The following is a 27,519-nucleotide window of genomic DNA, read 5'->3' on the forward strand; positions in this document are numbered from 1 at the left end:
GCAACTAGATAAATAATTGAGAGCCAGATTTGTATCCTTCTCTAAAAATGTACAGAACTATACAGCAGGCGTTTTGTCCACTAGCTTTATCTTATCTCTCCTACTTGATTTTCTTTTATTCGCTCTTCCTTTCTGGCTATGTTAAATTTTATTTTATCCTGTTATACTTTATAAATTTGTTCTGTCTTGAATAAGTTGGTCTAGATTCATACTTCGGCTGATTCACCTCCAAGTGAATCCTCGGATTTGGCCCCTCTCTGTGGGCTTCTGCAGAATCGTAAATGTCTGTTCATCCCTCCCATCTCACTCAGGCTCTGCATTTCTTCTCTTGCACCAGATTTTAGATTGAGTCCAGCTTTCATGACCCGGATTTGTGTTATAGGCGGGCCTCATGATTATGTAGGCAGCTCAAAAGAGGTCCCAGCAGACAGAACACACTTGGCTGAAATAACCCGGGTAGACCGTTGAAAGGGCCATGGAGCTTTGCGTGATGTCTTGTTCATTGTAAATTCCCGATAAATACTTGCCAAGTGAAGGCGTGAACGTGGAGAAAGCCAGAGTAGTACTTGTTATTTTTGAAGCCTTAAATGGAAGTTTTGTCTCACCGTTTAAGAATCTTAAATTCAGCATATTTAAATACATGCTAATGATAACACATCTTAAAATCATGTAATTTTCAACAACAATTTTAATATCCATGATGCTTTACCTGTTATTGACTTAGCATATCTTTGGAACATAGAGGCTTGGTAAATGTTTGTGGGATGAATGGCAAAGTGGGTGAATTAATGAATGAATGAATGAGTGCATTTCGCTGAATCATTAAATACCTAGTTGGGACAATATTAGTTCCCCACATCACAGATGAGAAAACCGAGGCTCACTCTGATGATGCCTGACAGAGTTAGAGATTAAATTTGGAATTGACTGCGGTATACACTGTTCTCTCCTCTAATTAGCATAATATCCAATATATAATTTGTATATCTTATGTGTAGTATAATTCCATTCTTCCATGGAGCCATGCGTAAAAATATGGAGTCATTTGACACATCCCTGTACTTCTTTTTAGACATAATCTTAATATGTTTGCCTTTGAAGTGTTTCCTCTTTTCTTTGTTTCCATTGTACTGATACCAACCTAGTTAAGGCCCTTGGCTTGTTGTTAAATATATATATACTATATATATGTATATATATGTGTGTGTATATATATATATGTATATATATATATACACACACGCACGTATATATGTGTATATATGTGTATATATATATACACATTATATATAATATATATTATTTATATATATAATATATAATGTATATATACATTGTATATATATACACACACATATATAATATATATATTATTTATAAATATAAATATAGTAAATATAGTATATATTTATATTTATAAAAGCAGCTTTTGAAATGCTCCTTAAAGACATCTGTAGAGATTCTAATCATATGCCCTAATGCTGCGGAAGACAAAGCTAATTAACTATATGATACCTGAATAATAAATCTTTGAATTTTAAGCTGTTGCTTTTTTCCTATCACAATTAAAACTATATGTGTTAGTTTAGCCCTCTCATTTCCTTCAAGAGTAATTTCTTTTCTTTTAATTTTAGAGAGAGAGAGAGCAGGGAAGAGGAGCAGAAGGAGAGAAAGACAGAGCGAGAATCTTAAGTAGGCTCTTTGCTCAGCGCTTAGCATGGAACCCGACACGGGGCTCAATCCCATGACTCTGGGATCATGGCCTGAGCTGAAAGCAAGAGTCAGTTGCTCAACTGACTGAGCCACCCAGCTGCCCCTCCTCCAGGAGCACTTTCAGTTTAACTGAGATATAGATAATCTTAATTTTTCATGAGCATCAAAACAATGGACCAAGTAAGATTTCTGTAATTTCTAGGATGCGGATCCTTGGGAACAGAGAATGTGCAAGAAAGAACCTTATTCCATATGTTCAGGGGTTTTCTCTCTCCTTCATTTCAAGAGTAAGAAATTATTAGTTGTTAAGTGGTATTATATGGATCGTTAGAGGCCATTAGAAACATGCAGTATTTACAGATATTATATGCGGTGGGAGGAGTTATTTTAATTCTTATACCCTGTAAAGAGGGCATAAGGTATATTCAAGCTATTACATATCAAGAATTCATTTTATGCATTCAGAATCACAGTGTTAGACTCTATTTGGCATAACAATTTCTGCTGGAGTTCACACTGCCAATGAAAGATAGTCCCTGTGTTTCCTATTCTTTTTTAATATGTGCATTTATATTAATAGCATGATTTAATACATCACTTTAAAATTATATTGCACTTTGAACTGCATTTAGTCAAAAATTGACATCTTATATGTATGGAACCATAATAAGTTTAGCATTAAATTCAGGAGTCCTCTGTCTGTTTGTTAAAATGTAGTATTTGTGAATTCTAGCATGTCCAAAGGCAGGTAATGAGATTGAAAAGTCAGTCTCGTGTTACATTGGTTTGTCAATTTTCCCTTACGACTTACTAGTTTTAGGGAATGTTTCTTTGGTCCCAACCTACCGTTGTGTTTATATTCTGAAGTTGCTGGATCCCTTATGATTGTGGTTGAGAGCAAAATATCTGTACCGGTGACATAATGGCATGAGTCGCTCTGGTCACCTATGACTTACTCCAAGATGTAGTTCTACGGCGTACTGTGAAATTGGCAAATCTGTTCTGTGTGTGTTCTAATGGGTGTAACGGTCATTAAGTATATGAGTCTTCTGACGTTGTAATCAGATGTGATTCAGTCTGTTAAATATCCATGAAACAACATCTGCTTCACAGAGTGACCTTCTGCTAAAGAATACTTAGCGTCTTTTAGCGGATCATAAGGCAGGTCTGCCTTATTTGAAATGCACTAAACTAGAGTAGTCTACTGCTGTTTAGCAGCTAGCTTGTAATAAATTATTGCAGTTAAATAAAGCTTAAAAAAAACCTCCATTAAATAATTATAGGGATTATATGCATTTCGAAAACCTTTGTGTTCCACCGAAATTACCCATTTAATTTCAGGGTCGGTTTGTTAAAAAAAGCTGAAGTCTGAAGGCACATTAGGGGAGCTGTCAGACGCTGTTTTCTGTAGGTGTTAATAAAACCAGATGAAAAAAATCTGAAACAAATTAAAACCAAAACCAATTTTACCATCTGTTGTATATTAATTAGTACTCCGTGTATCAAGGGTAAACTCGCTCTTTGAGAATGTCACTGAACACCCGCTTAATAGAATAATATGCAAATTGATTAGGATATGGGTTTAAATGCAGATTTTAATTCTAATTCATCTGTAGTGGATCCCCAAGACATTGGTGGTGTGTGTAGATGTGTATGTACACACACGCACACACACACACACACATATGTACATGTACTCATATATAGAATGAGTTTCCTTTTCTTTTTTTCAGAGCAACCTGCAAACAACCAAGGCCAGCCCACCCTTCCGCCTCTGCCACCACCCCATAAGCAGCACCCCGCACAGCACCATCCGTCCATCACTTCTCTCAACAGAAACTCCCTGACCAATAGAAGGAACCAGAGTCCGGCCCCGCCGGCTGCTTTGCCCGCCGAGCTGCAAACCACACCCGAGTCCGTCCAGCTGCAGGACAGCTGGGTCCTTGGCAGTAATGTACCACTGGAAAGCAGGTAACTCCTCTGTGGGAGACTCTCAGATTATCTGATCGCTAGGGCCGCACAGCGGATCTGCATGCATCGATATTCTAGAGTAGTCAACAGACTGTGTTGTTTTAACATCAAACATTTACAGACAAACTAGTCTAGCCCTTTTCTTGCTAAAAAAAAAAGTTAGCATACCTCTGTGCTGTGTGGGAGCAGGGCCAGGTTACCATTTTTTAGTTGCTGGGCCCGTGAACTTTCCTGTCCTTTCCACACATTGTGTCAGGCTCCATGAGACAAAAGTAAATGGCCTCAGTAAAATTCCTCCTTTACTGCGGGTTTTTTTTTCTTTCTTATTGACAGGTTAGCAGGCATGTCAAGAAAAAGTCAGAGATGTAAAATGTGACTCTCAATTCTGTATAGAGGGTGATGCAGCGAACATGTGTAGCATATACTGAGTTCTAGACGTCCCTACTTTTACAGGCTACGTCGTGTCCGTTACACCATAAAATCATAGTGGATTCCTAGGTGTAATAGTCAGATGAGCATTTGTTAAGGATATTTTAGTCTCTCGCAACAGAAAGAGGATAGGAACTATTGTCTGCAGTTCCTTCCAGAGTGACTGCCCAAGACATCCCATTCATTCTTAGACAGTAATATTCGACGGTAAGATTTTTCCATACAATGAACTGAAATCTCTAACTCCTGAAATAATTTTGCCCCCTTTCTGTACGATGGCCTACAGGCTTCACCATCTTGTCTTCCAGAGGCGTCTCCAGCTTAGTGCCCTTCTTCTGCGCACGTACAGGTGTTCAGTGAGGTTCTGAAATTATTACTTAACACAGGTTGGCCCACAGGTAGCAAACCACTCATACAAAAGCATAGATCAGGAGGAGCTGCTTTGAATTAATCCGTTGACTTTGTAAATATCTCCGGGCACAAAAATGTGTCCCTTCTTTGGCCAGACCCTGTCTTCTTGACACCGTGTATTTACACGAGAGAATATGGCGTCCTACCTCACTGGCCTCCTATCGACAGCTTTGTGACAAAGTTCCCCTGACATTCCTATCAGTATTTATTTCTTTGCTGCCGTAAACTTCCATCAGGCTCAGAGAGAAAGAATCATCACCCCAGGAAAGCCAGAAAACGGAGGACTCCAGACCCCCGGGAATATCGCCCCAAAATGCCTTGCCCCATAGAGCCCCTGGCTAATGTCAGCATTTAAATTAGCTTCTGGATAAAGAAATAGGTTTCATAGTGAATACGTTGGGATTTTTTTCTTTTTTTTTTTGGCCATTAAATGCATGATCTAAACCAAGTCTGCTATGAGAATGAGCTATCCGGAGGTCCTCACAGTTAAGTAAGTTAACAGTACAAATCTTTTTCTTTTCCTTTACTCTTGACCTAGGACCAAGGTTCCAAAGAACTGTGGTCTTTTCACCTGTAGCGTCAGGCAAGAGTAGTTGGCTTTTATTGTTTATTTTGTATTATTGAACGCTCGTCTGGGATAGATTAGAAAGAGAAAGTACAGAAGTAGGCAGGAAGGAAATTTCTTCACTTATAACAAGAGTCATGTCTACAAAATTTTTTCCCTCTGCGGTTAGTAGCACAGAACTAAATTTACCCCGTGTAATTAATTAGCACACACTGCACAACTAAATCAACACGGATTCACTGTTGTCATTTGGAAAAATTTTATTAGGAAAAAAGTAATTTTCCAGTTGAGTCATCAAATTGAATATGGATAATTGCATTGTAGTTAACAATAATTGTTTTGACAAATATGTATGAAATGTGTCAAGTTAAGTCAGCAGAAACGTGTTTAGTGTTAGGGATGTCGTGTGGCACACAAGCCTCAAAAACTGTGTCAGTAGGAGAGCTGGGATTCTTTGAAGCCAAGTCTTCTCGTGAAGATATTTGGAATAATTTGGGGGAAAGATAAGGTGCGTTCTTATTATTCCTCGTATTGTACTAATGAGTCTGTTCCTTTGTGGTGGGAAGTTAGGAAAGAAAATAGCTGTTTAGAGGACAACCCATCGTAGCTGATTTCTCCCTATTCAGACCATATAAGAAATCACTCTCAGGATGATCTCAAAGCAATACCGTTTGAAATTCCATTTCAAAGCAATGCCATGAGTGACCCATCAAACAGCATTACATTATATAGTTTTGTGAATTTACACAGGAAGAAAATCTCCCAGTTGATAGCATCTCACGAACATAGAAATATATAGAGTAATGAATCAAAACATCGTGTATCATGCTGAAAAAAAATTTCAGTCTGTTGTCCAGTTTTGTCATCTTCTCATTTGCAGAGGTCCACATCTTATAATATTGCTAATCCAAAGAAAATGGTATTTGAGCTTTGCACAGACGCAGTGTATCAACCTAAGCAGCGATGTGAAAATCTCACACGGTCCTGACCTGCTGTGGTTTCTTTAATAGTCTCACTTGGTTGGAGCTCTTGAGGTGAAGAACCAGTCTTATCTGTCATTGATTTTTCCTTTCTTAGTTAAGGTTCCCTATCGAGTATGATTCTCAGGTTCAGTTTCAGCTACGTTAACAACTTCATCCAGACGAGGGTCTGCCATTGACTCGTTTTTAATCTGGAGCACAGTTTCGTCTTCGCCAATTACTTCTGTTTACACATATACTCATTTTATGGATTCTCACTTTTCTGGAACTGTCGTTTAAAGGATGTCAGTTACAGAGCATGAAATTCAGTTATGGGTGTGTAAGAATCTGTTTTGTCTCCTCCCCCTTTCTCCTGCCAGCATGCATTGATAATTACCGCTTGCAAATTGGCATGTAATAACCCATGAAACTCTCCGTAATTTGTAGACTTAGTCCATATGAGTTGGTAGAGAAGACATCAGAGATTCTCCACCTTGTCCTGTTTTCATGCAGCTTCTGTACTGATTTATTAAAAAGCATTTTTTTTTTACCAGCAGTTTCTTCCTTCCATAACAATTCTTATTTCCTTTCTCTAATGAATTTAACATTTGCTGCTGCTGGAGACAATCGATATTATTGTGTACTGTACGTTCCTCCTCAGTAAATAGAGCGGTTCTGGTCTATAATCTCTAGTGAGTTTCAGATCTCCTAGAGTCACATCCAGACCCAGACAAGCATTTGCAATTTATCAGCATTTCCTTAGTTTCTCCCCGTCTCCAGTAAAAAGCAGTCAGCGCCCATGCGTAATACCCATCCTCGCTTAGAGTTTTCCTTCAGGATTCCTTTTCTTTGCACTCACTATTTCTTACACTTTGTAGGATTCAGTTCTGGGTATTTGCTAGTCTATCGCTCATGCCTTGTTTATTTTATACTTCAGCTGCCTCAGTGCATCATAATGGCTGCTAACACATTGTAGAGCCGCCAGGAAAGGCTAGGACTTGACCCAGTACAGCAGCAGCCCTTAAAGGTGTAGTACAGTAACTCGCATCGGGAGCCCTGACCTTCAGCAATTGTGAAGTTAATTGCCTGCAAGGTCTTCATTTATATATGTGAATTAAGTAGCTTAGTAGTTACCTATTAGACGTTAACAAAATGGTTCATTTGTAGCCATTTAATAAAAGATTTATTAAAGTCTTGTTTTATTATGAAGTCTACTTTGGCATTGATAGTTCATTAGTTATGTTCCCATAGCTCTCTACCTTGTAGTTCACTAATGCTTTGCTAATTATTAATGTATGAAATTGCCTATTAAATTACCTCTTTATTATTGCATTTTTTATTTAAATATTTAAATGTCCCGGGCTGCTCTAATGTGAGATCAGTTGCTACAGTTTTTTAAAAAATACCTAAGCGGAAGTATTACTTACTAAATTAAGATATTCTCCCTTTCTTCCCCCCCTTTTGTCCTCACTGTGAATGGTTCTAGGGAAAGGCAAGACACTCATACAAGCGTCAGGTATCAGTCAGCCTTTCCTATTAGAAATCCAGGCAGCGGTCTACACATGGTGGCCTTATCCTACCAGGGAAAGCTTTCCCAGGTGAAAAATGGTACCATCACCTGAATGCTTGTAACCCACTACCTTTAGCAAGACAGTAAGTAGTTCGATCCTCCACAATTACGGATACAGCGTTAAGTAAAATATTCCTGGGAGGGTAATCCACTGACTTAAGATTATGGACTGATACCATATCCTTTTGTTAAAGGTAGTCTGGGGTCACCCACGGGCACCTGTGGGGAAAAGGAAACCATCACAGCCCATTGAAAGAGATACAAAAATGAAGAAGCTAGGGTTGCTCCACGTTGGATCTGGGCCTAGGCTAAGAAATTCTTAACCTTTGGTTGAGGGTCTCACCATCTCTGTTTGCTAAAAATGAACAAACAACAACAACAATAAAAAAGCCTATAAACTCATCTAAAATTATATCCTAATGAATAGTAAAAGTCTGCGGGATTCTAGATCTCTTGAAAGACTTCACCTTTGCTAACTTACAGTCTCTCTTTTTTTTTATGTTTATTTATTTATTTTGAGAGAGGGAGACAGTGCAAGTGGGGGAGGGGCCAGGTTGGGCGAGGGAAAGAGAGAATCCCAAGCAGGCTCCACGCCGTCAGTACAGAGCCCGATGCAGGGCTCACAAAAACTGAGATCCCGACCTGAGCCGATACCGAGAGTTGGACGCTCAACTGGTATGACCCACCCAGGTGCCCCAACTTACACTGTTTCTTAAAAGGCCCATAAAGGGGACGTGCGCGTGTTTCTCAGAGTAGTAGGAAGAAGGAGGTACGATGTAAAAGGATTTGCCAGGTGGTGTTTGTATGGAAGGCTCATTTCAATTTGGGGCGTAAAAAATTGTCTCCGTGAGAGGAGGGAAGTTCGAAACGCTCTTGTCCTAAGTCAGTGTCTAAGCTCCGTGGTGACCATACAATTTATCATCAAAGCAGACAGTTTGAGAGTGAAAGGGTTTTAAGAGCAATTGCACTGGAAATTTTACAGGTGTAAACTGAGACTGTCCTGGACACAGAGGGACCTACTGTTACCGACGAAATTGTGTTCCCAAGAGTAAAGTTGCTTGTAAGCCCATATTCTCTTATACCTCAGATAAGAAAAAGAGACCAAATGAGAGAGGTAGTGGAAAAACAGCTAGTGGTTGGAGCAGCCATCGGTTGACTCTCAACTTGAACTTTTCTGGTTTCTACACCAACTTCTAGCAGATCGTTAACCCTTTGTCAGCCCCTTCACAGCTTCTGTTTTCCTTCAGGTGTGTAGCTCTTAAAATAATACGTCAAATATTTGTTTTTGTTCTCTTCTCACAATCTCAAGATGACAAGAGGGAGCGTGTATTGAAGCCAATATATTGACTGAGATTTTGTTCAAAAAGTTCGAATGTAGGGGTGCTTGGGTGACTCAGTCGGTTGGGCATCCGACTTCGGCTCAGGTCGTGATCTCACAGTCCATGAGTTCGAGCCCCACATTGGGCTCTGTGCTGACAGCTTGGAGCCTGGAGCCTGCTTCGCATTCTGTGTCTCCCTCTCTCCCTGCCCCTCCCCCACTCACCCTCTGTCTCTCTCTCTCTCTCTCTCTCTCTCAAAAATAAATAAACATTTAAAAAACAAAAGATTCTCTCTCTCTCCCCCCTGACCCTCTCCCCAGCTCACATGCTCGCTCTCTCTCTTAAAAAAAAAAATACACAATGAACTAGTGTGTCTCCAGCAGCATTACAATTTGGTTTCCAAAACTCTTTCTTCTGTAATGAAATAGAGACCTCATTCGAAAATAAAGTATGAGCTAGGAGACGATTTACTAGGATAAGTGAAAGCAAAAGCATGATTGTTTAAATGTGATGATTATTAACTAATTGTAATGCTGCCGCCTCAACTTGCTTGGCTACCACACGTCATTGCCAATAATCAAGATGGAAAAGTAGGCTGTGAGTTGACAGTAGCTGTAAGGTGAAGGTCATTCCCAGAAGTCAATATTGATATATATTCCTGAATAAAACCTAGTAGTTTTATTTTTAAACATCATTTTTTTGGGCTCAAAATGGTTTTACCAAAGATCTAATCTGTAGCAAAAACCTAGCATTGAGTATGAAGGCTTCGTCATTTTTGAGCTGAGCATACCAGAGGATCCAAGGAGACGGGGTAGGAGAGGGACTCCAACATTTACAACAGCAGGCTTTTTCTCTTCCTCTTCTTCTTTTTTTTTAATGAAATTTATTGTCCAGTTGGTTTCCATACAACACCCAGTGCTCATCCCAACAGGTGCCCTCCTCAATACCCATCACCCACCCTCTCCTCCCTCCCACCCCCCATCAACCCTCAGTTTGTTCTCAGTTTTTAAGAGTCTCTTATGGTTTGCCTCCCTCTCTAACTTTTTTTTTCCCCTTCCCCTCCCCCATGGTCTTCTGTTAAGTTTCTCAGGATCCACATTAAGAGTGAAAACACATGGTATCTATCTTTCTCTGTATGACTTATTTCACTTAGCATCACACTCTCCAGTTCCATCCACGTTGCTACAAAAAGCCAGATTTCATTCCTTCTCTTTGCCAAGTAGTATTCCATTGTGTATATAAACCACAATTTCTTTATCCATTCATCACTTGATGGGAGGTGGGCAGAAAACGTCTCAAACAGCTTCATCATACTCTGCCTTGAAGCCTCGCTGTGTGAGAGCGGGAACACTCCGGCTAAACCCTGCAGGTGGGAGATGGGGGGGGTGGGAGGAGGCGGGGAGTGTCAGCACCTCCTCCTTCAATTTCTCAGTCATGTCTTTATCAGCCCTAAGATCAGGTGGAGCCCCACCAGCGGGATGCAAGGGTTGGGACCCTGGTGTCACGGGTCAGGACTTTTGCACAAACATTCTCAAAAGATGCAGGACTCAAAGAGAAAAGCAAATTAAGAATATATCTGTTCGCAGATAGGATAGGGGATGTCATCCAATCTGTCCGTCTTGTCCAACTGTATCCATAAACCCAGATACAAACACAGTTTCAGCATAAAATCTCTTGCTTTTTTTTTTTCGTTATTCCTGTCATTCAACAAAAAGTGGGTGAATTTTTTTTATTTTTTTTTACATTTACTTATTTTTGAGAGACAGAGCACAAGTGGGGGAGGGGCAGAGATAGAAGGAGACCCAGAATCCGAAGCAGGCTCCAGGCTCTGGGCTGTCAGCACAGAGTCCGATTTGGAGCTTGAACTCACAGGCCTAGAGATCATGACCTGAGCCGCAGTTGGACGCTTAACTGGCTGAGCCACCCAGGCGCCCCATAAGTGGGTGAATTTTTGCAGGTAGGAACCCCAAGTCTGTTAATTTTGTTCCTGGAAAGAAAAAAAAAATCTTTAAATTATGATGAAAGGCAACTATTCATATTCTTGAGACATTTAATTACCTAAAGTAGTAAATGTTTGGAATGAATCAGTAAAATCCTTGATGGAAGCATTGTCTCCACATCTGTCAGAAGTTAGACCTCAGTCTTGCTTAAGGTATTTAAAGCTTTAGGTGTCTTTCGAGCATGATGAAGATACTGTACAAGAGAGTAGGCATGTTATTTTGTTTAATTGAAGTGAACCAGTTTCTTTATAATAGCAATTAAAACACCAAGAAAGTATGCATTAATTATTTGCTATAGGCCTTAAGTGATTTTCTGAAAGCATAATTTCCAACAAATTGCAATTACTGTACCCTCTGATAATGTTTGGTTTTGGATAACCAGCAATCTGTATAAAATATTCATACGTGATAACCTTAATTTCCATAGTACCTAGGAAAATGAATTCTTAATTACTTCCAACACATTTCTAGCCCCTTCTCTGAACGGGATCGAAGTAGAAGTTCACGCACGCCATTACTCTGGTCATGGCTAATGACTGGGATTTAATTCTTATCTTTCTCTGAATCTGACCTATCCACTTTGAGGCAAGTCACTTCCTGTTCTTCAGCCACTGTTTTGTGAGGTTTCTAAATCCTTTTACCTTCACTAATATTGTCTGTGAAAATGGGTCGATCCTTGTGTGTGTGTGCATGCTCTGTGTATGCACGTGTGTGTTTTATCTCAGCCTGATATCACTATTACATGGAGCTTCTATCTTTTTCCTAGAATTTGTTTCTGTCCAGTTTTGAAGCTGTGTTGTGCTCTCAAGTTTCATCCTCTGGTTTTATCACCAGTTAATAAGCACCCTCTCAAAAGAGAATTGCTTACTGTTTCTAGTGTTTCTTCATTTTTCCCTTGACATAGTTTTTGTCTTCTCTATTTCTTCCATCAGACCTAGGATAAAGTCTGTTTTCTTTTTTCTTTCCCATTTTTTTTAATGTTTATCTATTTTTGAGAGAGAGGAAATAGAGTGTGATCGGGGGAGGGGCAGAGAGAGAGGGAGACACAGAATCCGAAACAGGCTCCAGGCTCTGAGCTGTCAGCACAGAGCCCGATGTGGGGCTCGAACTTACAGACTGTGAGATCATGACCTGAGCCGAAGCCAGACGGTTAACCAACTGAACCCCTCAGGCGTCCCAAGTCTGTTTTCTGTTATACCATTCTTTGAACCCTTTCCTTGGAGCCCACAAGATTACATTCTTGGACATGCAGTTAACCAGCTAAGCTTAATAACTTCTGTTGATAACCCCTCTGATTCTACCATGAACCTCTTTACGATTTCTTAGCATCTGAACCACTTAAAATACTACCACCAGAAATCATCGTGTCCCAGTCACATCCTGCACTGATGTAATAGTGCTCCTTCCTGGTCACGGAGCAGTGGGAAAAAGCATGGGTTGGTGACAGGCCAATCTGTGTTAAAATCTTAACATCCAATTAGCTGTGTCACCTTGGGCGGATTACTCATATATTTTTATCTTGTTTATTTTGTCATAAAACGGGTTTTGATGGACTTCACAAAGATTTTAGAAGGATTCATTGAGGGGCGCCTGGGTGGCGCAGCCAGTTAAGCGTCCGACTTCAGCCAGGTCACGATCTCGAGGTCCGTGAGTTCGAGCCCCGCGTCGGGCTCTGGGCTGATGTCTCAGAGCCTGGAGCCTGTTTCCGATTCTGTGTCTCCCTCTCTCTCTGCCCCTCCCCCGTTCATGCTCTGTCTCTCTCTGTCCCAAAAAATAAATAAACGTTGAAAAAAAAAATTTTTTAGAAGGATTCATTGAAATGTCATTGCAAAGTACCTGGCACTTTATAGCTTCTTTGCTTTTTCTTTATTTTCTTACACTCTCCAGTGAAGAGAAAAGTAATTGATTCCATATTTACACAGGTAAGTGACAACTACAAAGGCAGTAAAGGCTTGGTGAAGGAAAGGCAGTGACAGCTAACAAGAATGGACATGTTGATAAAGTTTGTGAACAATGACATAGCCTTTTCACCTTTGGAGATAGGTATTTTTTGATCATGAGAGTGATCAGTGTAGTCCCTATTTAATTGGGGTGACTTCCTACAGGAATTCAACTATGAAGTCAATTTTCAAAGACAGAATTTGCTTTCGGAAAAAGTAATGGTGAACCAATGGGGAAGACATGATCTGAGATAGCGGTAGGGCAGTGGTATTTCATGAACTGAGTCCTGGATGCATTCACTCACTCAGCCAGTATTTATGAAAGTCTTATTACCATGTATGTTCCAGTTTGAAAAACTCAAGGTTGTTATAGAGGACCCGGAGAAGTTCTGACTGCTTTTGAGAAAGATGGACTCTATTCCAGAACAGATTTCACAATTGGAGTTAATCTTGCAGTGAACCTTATCTTGCCTTCTTTTAAAGCCCATTGAGATTCAGTAATCGGCCCGAGGTCACATGACTAATTAGCGGGTGTCTCTCAGCTAGATCCCAAATTCTAAATTTATTTCTTTTCTTCTTGTAGTGTCTCCAAATTATTTTATAAATTACATATGAAAGAAAATAAAAGCACTCAACCCAAAATACATGTATTTATTACATCATTAATTATGCAGAACTAGCAATGTGCTAATCTTAGGCATGTTATCATACATGTATAAAACTAAACATTGAAAGGATGAAATTAAATAAGTAACATTTTATTTTAGTTTTTTAAATGTTTATTTATTTGTTTTTGAGAGAAAGAGAGAGAGAACGCGCACGCAGGGGACGGACAGAGAGAAAGGGAGACACAGAATCTGAAGCAGGCTCCAGGCTCTGAGATGTCAGCACAGAGCCCAACTCCAGGCTCGAACTCATGAACTGTGAGATCATGACCTGAACTGAAGTCAGACACTCAACCGACTGAGCCACCCAGGCACCCCATAAATAATATTTTAAAGTTAATTTATTTTGAGAGAGAGTGAGAGCAGGGAAGGGACAGAGAGAGGGGAAGAGAGAGAGAGAGAGAGGGAATTTCGAGCAGGCTCTATACTGTCAGTTCAGAGCGTGATGTGGGGCTAGAACTCACAAACTGCAAGATCATAACCTGAGTGGAAATCAAGAGTCGGTTGCTTAATGACTGAGCCACCCATATGTCCCGAAATAAATAACATTTTTAAATAATTTTATTTTCTTTCAATCTATTATTTAGTTTTGTTTGTTTAATAAATTATTAAATATACATTTATAAGACAATTACATATCAAATATTAATCATACCTTACACCTTTTTTGACCCTAACAACTATATGAACTTCCTGATCATTAAATATATCTACACACGCACACACACACACACACACACACACACACACACATTTTGAAATGATTAATATATCCATCACCTCACATACTCTGTGTGTGTGTGTGTGTGTGTGCGCGCACGCGTGTACATTTGCGTGTGTTGAGAGCACTCAAGGTCTATTCTCTTAGCAAATTTCAAGTATCCCGTGCAATATTATTAGCTATAATCACCTGGCTGCACCTTAGATCACCAGCACTTAACTCATCTTATAACTAAAAGTTTTACACTTTGGGCACCTGTGTGGTTCAGTCGGTTAAGTGTCTGTCTTTGGCTCAGGTCATGGTCTCATCATGAGTTCAAGCCCCACGTCGGGCTCAGTGCTGACAGCTCAGAGCCTGGAGCCTGCTTCAGGTTCTGTGTCTCCCTCTCTGGCCCTCTCCTAGCCAGGCTCTGTCTGTCTGTCTGTCTGTCTGTCTGTCTGTCTGTCTCTCTCTCTCTCTCTCTCTCCTCCAAAATAAACAAAAACATTTATTTATCTTACACTTTGGCAAACATCTCTCCTCAATTCCCCCACCTCCCCAGCCCCTGGCAGCCACCATTTTTCTCTCTGGTTCTATGAGTTCAATTTTATTAGATTCCACAGACAACTGGGATCATACTGTATCTGTTGAAATTTGGCTACTTTCTCTGATGTTCTAGCAGACTAATTAGAAGTTGTTCCATTTTTACATCTTTAAATAAGGACCAAGCTCACTAAGATACATGTTTTTCAGACTTTTCAACAGTTTAGAAAATTAAAAATTGTTATAGATGGTAGTCATTGTTCTTGGCAACAAAATAATATGTTGATGGGAACATTTCCAAATGCAAGTTTTAAAAATATCCTGTCTGCACTAAGAGTTTCTTTAGAGGACTGGTACTTTCTTACTCATTCTTGAATACTACTTTACCTTGAAGGACAGATTAATAATTTTCCCAAAAATATACTCTTGGTAGCATGCCACACTAACAGACACTTGTCATCCCAGAAACGGTCAGCAAATTTGGACCCTTCTTGTTATATGTTTAACTCGTTTGGAAGGTTTATAACTCTTTTGGGTACATTGCCGTGAGCTAGCTGGCTAACCTTTATGTGGTTAAAAAAGATTTTCAGGATCACTCTACAACTCGTTTCAAAATACCATGAAGAATCGTGTGTTTAACCATTGCACACAAGCCACAAAAGTTGAAAGGTGAGAGAGTTACTTGGGGAACACTTCTTCTCAGGATACATCACTGAGGTTAGTGACTTTCCCACCAAAGAACTGAAGGCCACCTCCACCATCATCACGGCATTATGGTATTAAAGCTTAGTGTCTTTCTTATTCTTTAGACAGGAGGTAAATACAAATTGAAGGGAGTTTTTAATTTTTTTTTCAACGTTTTTTATTTATTTTTGGGACAGAGAGAGACAGATCATGAATGGGGAGGGGCAGAGAGAGAGAGGGAGACACAGAATCGGAAACAGGCTCCAGGCTCTGAGACATCAGCCCAGAGCCCGACGCGGGGCTCGAACTCACAGACCGCGAGATCGTGACCTGGCTGAAGTCGGACGCTTAACCGACTGCGCCACCCAGGTGCCCCAATTTTTTTTAATTTTTATTTATGAGAGAGAGAGCGCACACACAAGCAGGAGAGGGGCAGAGAGGAGACCCAGAATCAGAAGAAGGCTCCAGGCTCTGAGCTGCCAGCACAGAGCCCAAGGAGTTCTGGAGCTCGTGAACTGCACGTTCCTGACCTGAGCCAAAGTCAGGCGCCTAACCGACTGAGCCACCCAGGCACCCCTAAATTGGAGTGTGTTTTATACACGAGTTAAGATACATAGCTCATATAGAAACTACTCCTCTATTATGTCACTGGCCAAGAACATAAGTTTTAGGTCCTAAGAAGACCTGGTTTTGCCTCTGTATACACTTTGGCAAGTTACAGCCCAGTGTACTCAATTTAAAGAAAAGAATATAGGAGGTGCCTTGGTGGCTTGGTCAGTTAGGCGTCCGACTCTTGCCCTCAGCTCAGATCTTAATCTCAGGGTTGTGAGTTCAAGCCCCACGTTGCACTCTGTGCTGAATGTGAAGCCTACTTAAAAAAAAAAAAAGGAGGGGCGCCTGGGTGGCGCAGTGGGTTAAGCGTCCGACTTCAGCCAGGTCACGATCTCGCGGTCCGGGAGTTCGAGCCCCGCGTCAGGCTCTGGGCTGATGGCTCAGAGCCTGGAGCCTGTTTCCGATTCTGTGTCTCCCTCTCTCTCTGCCCCTCCCCCGTTCATGCTCTGTCTCTCTCTGTCCCAAAAAAAAATAAACGTTGAAAAAAAAAATTAAAAAAGAAAAAAAAGGAGATTTTATAACACGCGCGCAGTGAGGATTTTGTGAAGTTCAAATTAGATCGTGTTCTCTTTGCGCATGATAAATAGGTGCTCACTCAGGTTTATTTAAAACACTTTCCTCTCGGGGCGTCTGGGTGGCTCAGTTGGTTGAGAGTCCGACTTCGGCTCAGGTCATGATCTCACAGTTCGTGGGTTCGAGCCCCACATCGGGCTCTGTGCTGACAGCTCAGAGCCCGGAGCCTGCTTCCGATTCTGTGTCTCCCTCTCTCTCTACCCCTCCCCCACTCACACTCTGTCTCTCTCTCCTTCAAAAATAAATAAACATTAAAAAAAAAAATTTAAAAAAATAAATAAATAAAACACTTTCCTCTCTCTGGGATGGTTGTGTTATGTTTTGTTTTGTTACTACTTAATGTTCACTACCTCATATTTGATTGACTAAGATACCTTCAACATCTCTTACAACCCTGAAATTCTTTCATTCGTCATAAACTTAACATCAAAATTCACCTCTTTATCTGGATCACACTTCCTTCTCAAACTTGCAGAGAAAGAACTTTGATGAACAGTTTTTTAAGCATAGACGGCTGTCAATAATTAAATGAATTAATAATTGAAATCTTCTTCAAATAGCCCATAGGAATTTTAAGGCATTCTTTTTCATTCCCATTTTCATCTTAATATATTCAGTACATCATTTCCCAACAGTAGGTATAATTGATAATCTTAACACATGTAGGAAAATATCTAATACAGGTTTCTGCCTTTGATGGTATGGCTGCACTATTGTAATAACTAAAATTTGAAACAAAGACTGTTGAGCCTTCTTGATCATGATAAAAAGGAAAGAAAAAGAAAAAAATATGCACATTTGACCTGTTGTTCAGTTCCTAACCTCCCAAACTGTAACATGATTTTGTGCTTGATTATAGACATACCTATGTTAAAATAAATCATAATAAAAATCTTTGCTTCCTATTATAATAACCGTATATATTTTTGAAAGGTGTGGTTATGCTTAAATTTTATATTATATTAAATTAGTTTTTTTATATTATATTATATTCATTTCTCAATTAAGACCTAAAAGTAAATATGAAAGAATTCACTAAAATACATTTTGCACAAATCACCTTAATATTCTAGAACTTTTCTTCCCAATTTTCAGAGATCAATGAACATATAATGTTGTATTTACCATGAACATGTTTGCGTAGTCATTATAATTACAAATTGATACAGGGGCAATTGCTAAAATGTGTAATTATTCACACGTTCATATTGCAGAATTTTTTGGCAAAATGTTAAGAACAGTTTTTGTCTCAAACCACGTTTTGTACAACCACTAATAGCTCATATTAATTCAGGTAACAGCAGTGAAATGTATCTTGTTTATAAGCTTTTCATTTAAGACATTTTTCTTGCTGGGATCACCTCCTGGTGTGAAAGTTGTCCAAAGATAATAGCACATCAATTCAAAAGTGTAATAGATTTGAGACCACAACATGCTATCAGCATGAAGAAGGAGCTTCTGGGTCTCACTAACTCACTGTGTCACAGCTAGAATCATGGCATATTTGTTCTTTTGTTTTCACATCAAAATATATAATTTACATTCTAATGTTGATTACTCACTTGAGGGGGTGTTTAATTTTCTTATTTAAAATATTTTCTTTAAAATGCATACCATAATTAATTTAAAGGTAATAAACGAAGAGGCATTTTAATTAGTAGGACTCTAAAACATTTTCTTTTTACAATTCAGGGATGCATAGGATATTACACTAAAACATTTCCAATTAAGTTTATAGTAATAGTACCTTTATATTAGAGGCAAAATAATGAATCCTTTTTGAACCAGCCCTGGCCAATTCTTAGAAAATTTATACACATGTACACACACACGGGCACATACATCGACTCTGAACTCACCCTACTTAAAAATTATCAGAGATTAAATTACCAAAAAGCAAAAAGACAAATAATGAAGTTCAGTCTCTTATGGACTCACTCCGGGTAAGTTTTATTATTTCTTAACCGTTTCCCTTTATATCCACCCTTGAGGCAAGCCTTTTCAGCTTTTAGCTGCCATTTGCTAGCTTTCATTTTTACTTATAGCTTTTGTCAAGTATTTGTGCTACCCACAGTGGTTATTGAAATTAATTAAAACCTAGTCCTCTAAATACTGTTTCCTTTCCTCATCCAGGTGAGTACTCTTCTAGACTCTCGAAAGCATGTTTTAAAAACATATGGAAAGACTGAGCGAAAAAAAACTTTCTCTTTAACTGTAATGAGGGGGATTCAGCATGGGATTTTTTTTTTTTTCAGATATGCTGGAATTCTGCTCCCTCTGAACCTCAGTAAGAGGATTTTTTGTCACCTTGTCTGGTACCTCTGAGGCGACCCCTGCTACGACCTTTGTCAGAGTGGGTAGTGCGTCCACTGTGGCCAGTGCTAGGAACACCACCTTGAGGGTCACTGTTGTCCCCAGCAGCTTCAAAGAAAAGTTAAGGAGAAGGCATTTATGCAGGAAATAGTTTTTATTTCTTTTCCCTCTCCTCAATATAGCAGATGTGTAAAGCAGTAAAGAGGTTGTATTTATGTGTATCTGTGTGTGTGCACAGTGCCTTAAAAATATTTAGAGCGGAGTTTTCCAGAAGTCTCTGCTAATAGATAAAGGATGAGAGGTAGTTTTTTTTTCTCCCTATACATTTTAATACAGGTAATAAATTGAAGCCAGGATTTTAGAGGAAAAAAGAATACGTAAAAAATATTCCAGCCAGAAAGGTTAAGGGTAGAGAAATGGCATTATCTGTATGAAGAAAGTGGGAACCCTTTGGGATGTTGTAAATACCCACGGTGAATTATCAGCTCGACTTCTACGTGGTTCACAAACCCAAGCATTAAGTTCCAAGAAAGACAGAAAGAGAACCCCCAAAAGAAGGTGCTTGTGGAATAAGACAGTGTGTTGGTGGATGTTTCATACACACACGGAAATACAGATAGTACAGGAAACAAGCGAAAGAGAACAGATACTGGCATCTCATTAAAAATTTTTTTAATGTTTATTTATTTTTGAGATAGAGAGAGACAGAGCATGAGCGGAGGAGGGGTAGAGAGAGAGAGGGAGACACAGAATCCAAAGCAGGCTCCGGGCTCTGAGCTGTTGGCACAGAGCCCGACGCGGGCTCGAACTTACGAGCTGTGAGATCATGACCTGAGCCGAAGTCGGACGCTTAACCGACTGAGCCACCCAGGTACCCCACTGACATCTCATTTAGAGATAAAGTTCGATAAACATGATAGATAAAAGTAGCAGTGAGATGAGAAGGTCTGAAGGACCTGATTTCCTAACACTTAGATGCATTTGAAAGGGAAGTACCATAAAGGGGGATGTTGTAAGTAAAAAATTAAGATTGAGATGACCTAGAACAGTGAAACATGTTTAAGCCATTTGATTCTGGGGTCAGATGGACTGAGCCTTGTATCGTAAAAATTCCATTTGTTCGGAGTTGACGGCTTGTTGTGAGCTACCAGCGGTAACTTTCTAAACAGGAATCTTTTGAATGATTTTCTGATTTGTTATAGAGTCTTGGGCGTCTTGAGTTACACTGAATCCTTACTGTATCGGTTCTCAAAGTGTGGGCTCTGCGCCGGCAACATCAACTGCTGGGGGTTCCATCGAGAACCAGCCCTCCAAGGGACTCTGATGCAAGCTGGTGTTTGAGGACCGCTGCTTTAACGCATGAAATGGTCTCTAAGTACATTTTGTTCCTATTAGTGGACCAGCCCTTGGCTACCTAAGTTCACCAGGCCCTACCCAAACCTATGGTTCCGTGATCAGTCTGATTGAACTGTTCTCTTAGGAAAGATTGGAGACTGCCAAACACCTTTTACTAAGCCTTACTCAGACGCTAGTGTGGGTGGGCTTCTCCCTGAAAATGCACAGCCTCTGCAGTCTCTTAGTTCAATCTCACAGAGCTTCTGGGGGCCAGCCTCCTCGACTGATGGCGATTTCTTTCCAAATAACTAGGTACTGAAACACGGTAAGTAATTGTTCTAGATGTCTTTGGATACCTATTGAGAATCAGTTGCTGAAAGGTAGGAAAAACAAGCAGGAACCCAGCCTTGAATAAGAACAGGTAATTTTGTATATGGGCTTTTGTTTTCTTTAGTCTTCTGTTTGAAAGCCGCCAGGAATGTTGTATTTCCCTGTATTATTCTCTAAAGCGCAGCATTTAAGTAAACCGCTTTTTCAGCCTTTTAATTAGTTACAAACACAATGCTAAATATCCATTTAACAGATAATCCAGTTGGCTTTGGAACTTAAAATTCAGGATTTGGTAGTGAAAATTCTAAAGACTGTGCTAATGAAGCCCAGGTTATTTTTAAGTATCGAGAGTGCTCTCGTGGTGGTTAATATAATCGTTCAGGAATATCATCTGTTTCAAATATATGCTAACAAATAGTAGCGGCTGCTTTAAAACTCAGAAGCATTTAATAAATATATTCTCAGTTATAGGCGACAAGCAATTAAATGAGTGGTAATGGGCAATATGGAAGGAAGATAATACACACTAATTAAATTGTATATATTCTGACAGTTTTTAAAAAGTATTTTATCTTAAAATGAATTCTAGGCAATCCTCCCATTGTTTTGGCATCATCAATGACTAGAACTATTTTGAACTCAGTAGTTAATTTTAGCCTTCATATATTTCCAGGTAAATTTAATCCGTAAGTGTGGGATTCATTTGCTTTAGATCCGAAAATGTCATTTTAGAAGAGTCGTTTGATGTTGAGGAAATCTTGTGAGACCTTTAATAAGCCTTTTAAATCCAGAAAGTTATATTTTGCCTGAAGGAAGAGGAACCTATACCTTAAAATTCCCTTAGCTCTTAAGTGAGAACTTTGGATTCTGAAAAGGTGGTAAATGTGACCAAATACAGCCAATCTCTCTTCTCACTGGCACGTTGTCTTTGAAATCAGAGCATCTAGTTGGAAGTAAGCAGTCTGTTTTTCTAGGTAAAAGTTTTTACTGATTTGTCTAGAAACATAAGTAGAAAGCGGGACATCAAGACGTTTTATGTAAGCAGCTCACGTTAAGTTTGATGTCAATTACTCTCTTTGTGCGACGAAGAATATAGTGAGGAAGGAAGTGTGAACATCTCCTAGACAGTAGTGTCTTTCTCCCCATAAGATAGAATAGATTATATACAAAAAGAAATAGTTTTCCAGGTGTGCATATGTCCCTAATAAAGGTTGCAACTGTGCCTTAGGGATAGAACTGAACACTACAACACTCTTTATTCTAGTCCTGTGCTTTGTTGGTTACAATCCCTAAAAAGATTTCTAACGTAAAATATTGAAGAAACCTCTTCTCTGTGAAGACAACCAGTAATGAAGTTGGTCTAATTAAAATGTCATTCAGAGGTTGTACACTTTCTTTTGGACTTTGATTTTCTATCTCGGTGTCCCATTGAGGAAATGAGTCAAGCCACTTTGAGGAACGCTATAACATGTTTCCCAAGGATGCTTTTCATTTCAGTCCCTGTAATTTCCAACTTATGAAAACATACTCGATGCTACAGGAGTCACATGACTGTACTAATCTGAACAAGACGAGTATGAACCCCTTTATCTCCTAGTGACTCTTGTAAGCTTACGATTTAATTATATAATACAACTTACTTAATTTATACCTGATATCAGCATCTTTCCATGAGCACCAATATGCTGTGATATATAACATGATATAATATAATACAATATAATGTAATATAATACAATACAACATAATATAATACAGTGAGAAGCACATTTAAATTTACTTTAAAAACCTGAGTATTTTGCCATTAAAAATCTTACGATAGTGTTTTGTAGTTTATTGTTTTGAAAGACAACCTCAATCGAAAGTAATCCATTTTTAAGGAGCAGAGCATAGTTGCTAAGACATGGAGGAAAACAGAACAAAATAAATAATAAGCAGTTGTAAGTGGCTTGAGAGGAGAACCAGTAAGAGTTATGACTGGATATATAGCAGTATCTCAGCATACTGTGCAGATTTCGTATTTAAAACATGACATTTCATTTGAGAGTCGAAAATTTAAAATGAAAATGTTACTTTTGTCTCTTCTTTGCCTCTGCCAAGTCAATTCAAAAGAGGAAACTGAGGTATAAGAACTCAAAAGAACTTTTCAACCCCAGCAAAAAAAGACAGACAGGGAGGGAGGGAAGGAAGGAAGGAAGGAAGGAAGGAAGGAAGGAAAGAAAGAAGGAGGGAGAGACGGAGGGAGGGAGGGAAGAAAGGAAGGGAAAGAAGAAAGAAAAGAAAAAAGAAAAGACCAGACCAGACCATAAAGGAAAGAATGCAGGGTTCTCTGGCAGGGTGGATACAAGGGGGTGGGTGGGGGCAGGGGGCAGGACAGGCAGGCTGGAAGAATAATTGAAAATTACCCCTAAGTCCCTCAGAGAGACCTACAGGATAGAGTTACCAACGGTGACCCAAAGGCCTGAATGGGGACAGCAGGAAAGATGAGGGCATTCAGTCTTTGTCCCTACTAATTTTAAATTTGTGACATGACCCATAGAAAGATACCTCACAAGATCGGCTAGAAATACAAGCCAGGACAGGAGGTGGAAGCTGAAATGAAAAGGTGGGTCTGAAGGCAAATCAACAAAGAAACAGATCTTTCAACTTAAGAAGAGAAACGAGCACTTATTAATTGCGCTTAATGCAGAGTGATTGTTTCCATTTATGTTTTCGTTGCTGCGCGCGTCACAGTTAATAACACGGTGCAGTTCCGCGGTTCCCGTCCGGTTGTTGTTGTTGTTAAATAGAATCCCCCTCAAGATTCCAAAGCCACAAAGCAACTGTTAGTGTTCAGTGACCTTCCTGCTCCAGCCGTCTTTTGGGCTTTGAAATTGATTTTCCTCATCTCAGTCTGTGATAGTCTCTCTTCAAGTGTGCCTCTCTAGTTCATCACCAGAGTGAAAACGCTGGCACAAATAGCCGAGGAACTGGAGGCAGGCGTCACGCAGGGCATCATTAGAAACATCAGAACGAAATCAGCCTGCCCGGTGCGCTCCGTGTTAAAACGCCGCTGCGGCTGCTGCTGCTTTATTGCCGAATACAATGGGGAATATTCTCACAGGATCCCCTTTTTAAATTCCCAAATATGGTCTGCGAAGTCAAGAAAATTTCTCCCTTTATTCTGCAAACCTCATGCGGATGCCAGGTCAAAACCACATGTTTTTGATAGTAATTTTTGCAGAATTTTTTGTACGTGCGAAGCATATTCCCAAGGCCATATGACCTGGCAAAGAGTCCCAGGATGAGGAGAGACTGGAATGACTCACAGAAATGCGTGCCTTAGAATGAGATCAAAAAAAATAATAATAGTAATTCTCTCGTAAGAAGACGCACGGTCTACTTTTCGTGTGGCTGAATTTCATGTGGCTTGGTTTGTCCGTTTCATCTCGATGGGGTCTACTCATAAACCAAGCATGGCGTTGGACCTTGACACCGGTAAAAAGACATTCTGGGCCTAAAGAGATACGTTAGTCCCCATATATTCTCGTCAGCGTCTGATGTTTTCTGTATTGCAGTGGAAAGGACATTGTTGATGTTGGAAAGGAGGCATCTTCTGTGAACCTGTTTTACCAAATCTGAGACTACATGTCCCGCACGACACAAAATAGGTTGACAAAGACCTTTTCTGCCGGTCCTAGTTAGTGACCAAGAAGTTTTTCCATGTGTGTTTTAACAGGCCTACTCGGAGGCCTAATTTTGCCTAAAGGAATCGTCTTCACGCAGATGATACCATTTGTTTGAAATGGTTTCTAAATGCACCCGTTTAAGCAGTTTTTACACATTTTTTCTGTGCTTCCATACTAGGAAGCCATCTAAAATTACTCAAGACCAGTGATTTAAAAATATAATATACTCATGGTATGGCTTCTCTTTCAGTGTTTTATGATGTTTCTGTATTTATTTTACAAATATAGTATCTCTAGGGCGCTAATTTGATATGGACAGTCATTTAGACAGAGGAAGGGAAAGTGTACTTCTGAGTTTTAAAGTCAGTGGCCAAAAAAATACAATTAAATGCTGTTTCTCTTGCAGCACCAAAAGTAAACATACGTATTCAGTAAATTAGAAACCCTTTTAAAGTAAGGAGATCTCCAGTTCCACTATTATTGATGGATAGGGTATTTTTGAATATTACATCTTGGTTGTCAGCGATATCTCGAAGCTGTATTTCGCTTTATGAAAAATAATAACTTCATAGCAATTCAAGGATAGTTTTTGATGAAAGGTCTCTGCCATGGTTATCAAAGGAGATGGACGTCATGTCTTGATATTTCAAATTTTGGAATTTGAAAGCAAGATGCCTAATTCGAGGTTGGCATGTATCTAGCTCATTGTCTGACACACAGTGCCTGGATGCATGTTTTCAGTGTTGGGGCTACAGTCATAAGCTTTAGGGCCACATGGGTGTGGGTTCAAAAATCCCATTTCCCATTTCAAATGACCCAGACCACTTTGCATAGAGCTATAACACATTTTCAGAGGTGCCTGCTTGTCTCAGTTGGTAAAGCCTCCGACTTGGGCTCAAGTCATGATCTCCCAGTCCGTGGGTTCAAGCCCCACGTTGGGCTCTGTGCTGACAGCTCAGAGCCTGGAGCCTGCTTCGGATTCTGTGTCTCCCTCTCTCTCTGCCCTTTCTTCTCTCTCTCTCTCTCTCAAAAATAAATAAACATTAAAAATATTGGCGAGGGAGGGAGTGCCTGGGTAGCTCAGTTGGTTGAGCATCCAACTCTTGGTTTCAGCTTGGGTCATGATCTCACAGTTCATGGGTTGAAGCCCCACATCGGACTCTGTGCTGACATAGAGCCTGCTTGGAATTCTCTCTCTCCCTCTCTCTGCACCTCCCCTGCTCACACATTCTCTCTCTCTCTCTCTGTCTCAAAATAAAATAAACATTAAGAAAAAGAAAAAATAATTTTTTTAAAAAAAGCATAACACATTTTCCAGGGATAATTTTTATTTTGGTGCCTATAATTTCCAACTTTTATTTACTTTTATTTTATTATTAATTTATTAGCTATAGGTCTTTGGCCAAGGTGCTTAATTTCTCTAAGACTCACTTCCTCCATCAGCACAGTGGTCGCCATTTTATTTATTTTACAGTATTTATTGAGCAACTACTATGTGCCAGGGAACTTTTTTTTTTTAAGTTTACTTATTTATTTCGAGAAAGAGAGAATGCATGTGGGGAAGGGGCAGAGAAAGAGGGAATCCCAAGCAGGGATTCTGTCAGTGCAGAGCTCAGTGCGGGGCTCAAACTCATGAACTGTGAGATCGTGACCTGAGCTGAAGTCAGATATTTAACCGACTGAGCCACCCAGGCGCCCCTGTGCCAGGAACAGTCTAAGGTCTGAAAATACAGAGGTGAATAAGATTTCCCGGTGCTCACATTCTAACGGGAGAAGACACATCATCAATTGGTGCCATGACTATATGGTTCTTATTCCTCAACTTAGTAGGCTACATAAACAGCCTTTTAAATATGTTTTTGTCTATATTTTATTTATCACCCTCAGGCCTAAAAACTTAGACGGTTCCATGTCTCTCCCCGCCCTACCCCTGCCTTGTTATATGTGATCCTGTGAGCACAGCAGGAACATCTCATGTTTCAGTCTCCACCAAGACGGGAAGTTTTCGCGCTCTCTTCCTTCATTGTTGACGGCCATGTCATGGCTGAGACGGCCTTCGTCCTGTTCCGCACGGCCTCTTTAGGTCCAATGGTGTACTCTGCTATTTCCAAGCTACTCTAGAAGCAGTAGAAGTAATTTTACTTCTTATAATTGAAGCTGAAGCACAGGAATCTTGGAGAGGCTCTCTACAGCTGAAATACCTCCACGCGCCCTGCGTTCTCTTTGAGATCCTGATGCCTCCTCGGGCCTCTGTTTCAGATTGAAGGCCCAGGTTTCTTCTTCTCTCGGCTTCTGCTGATACGTTCCTTAGTCTCTGCTTCTCTGGCACCGGGGAAGCCAGGAGCAGGGCCTGTGTCTGTGAAACACAGCGAACCTCCTGCCTTCATCCCCCCCTTCCCTGTTTTCCTCTTCCTAAATAATGAAATGAAAATGTTTCTGATCTAAGGGGAACTTGTATCTCTTAATTTCTGTATCACACGTTTTGGTTATATCCCAAAGTGGGAGGGAACCTCAGGGGGGAAAAACACACTTTGCATAGTATTTAAAAATTTTATCCTGCCACACAGGTCGATAAACAAGAACTGATTGTAATAAGCGTGTTGAAGGAAATAAGCTTGTTGGACCCCAGTTAGTGTCCATTTGCACCTGTCTGTCCATCACCTTCTCCAAGAGCAGTGCCCGTGCATCGTTCGGGCTGCTTCCAGTGGCATTGAGCTGCTGAACATCTTGCTCACTCTTCAAGGACCATCCTAAAAAACAGTGAGAATGCAGACCAGGGCACCAACGACACAGGTCAAATCCAGCCTTTCACCTGCTTTTGTGTTGATCATGAGCTCAGAATGGTTTTTGTGTCTTTACGTGACTCAAAAAACAATAAGAAGAAGATTTGAAGACATGGGAAAATTACATGAAACTAATATTTCAGTGTCCGTAGTCAAGTTTTATTTGAGTGCAGCCGCACTCACGTTATCTAAGGCTGCTGCCGTGAGCTGGTATAGCCAGACGAGGCTAAAATATTTACAGTTTGGTCCCTCCCAAAGAGAGGTTGCTTGAAGCTCATCTAAATGATCAGGTTACTGCTTGGCGTGTGACCATCTTCTCATCCAGAGTGCTTGCCAGTGTGCGGAATTGCCAGTGAAATTTGTAGACCGGGGAGTTAATTTTGCAAACGTCGGTTTTGAGGGTGTTACATTTGAACGGAGATTTTAAAGTCATCAA

General features: G+C 40.0%; 1 protein-coding gene across 1 annotated transcript in view; it reads left to right on the top strand.

The window, feature by feature from the left end:
* The window catches only part of TENM3 (teneurin transmembrane protein 3), a 451,388-nt gene that overhangs the window by 253,960 nt on the left and 169,909 nt on the right, over positions 1–27,519 (top strand). Inside the window, exon 3 of the mRNA XM_047856975.1 lies at positions 3,447–3,684. Within this exon, the coding sequence (XP_047712931.1) occupies positions 3,447–3,684 (238 nt within the window). The remainder of the gene's footprint in view (positions 1–3,446; positions 3,685–27,519) is intronic.

The sequence above is a fragment of the Prionailurus viverrinus genome, chromosome B1 (assembly GCF_022837055.1).
Source record: "Prionailurus viverrinus isolate Anna chromosome B1, UM_Priviv_1.0, whole genome shotgun sequence".
NCBI lineage: Eukaryota > Metazoa > Chordata > Mammalia > Carnivora > Felidae > Prionailurus > Prionailurus viverrinus.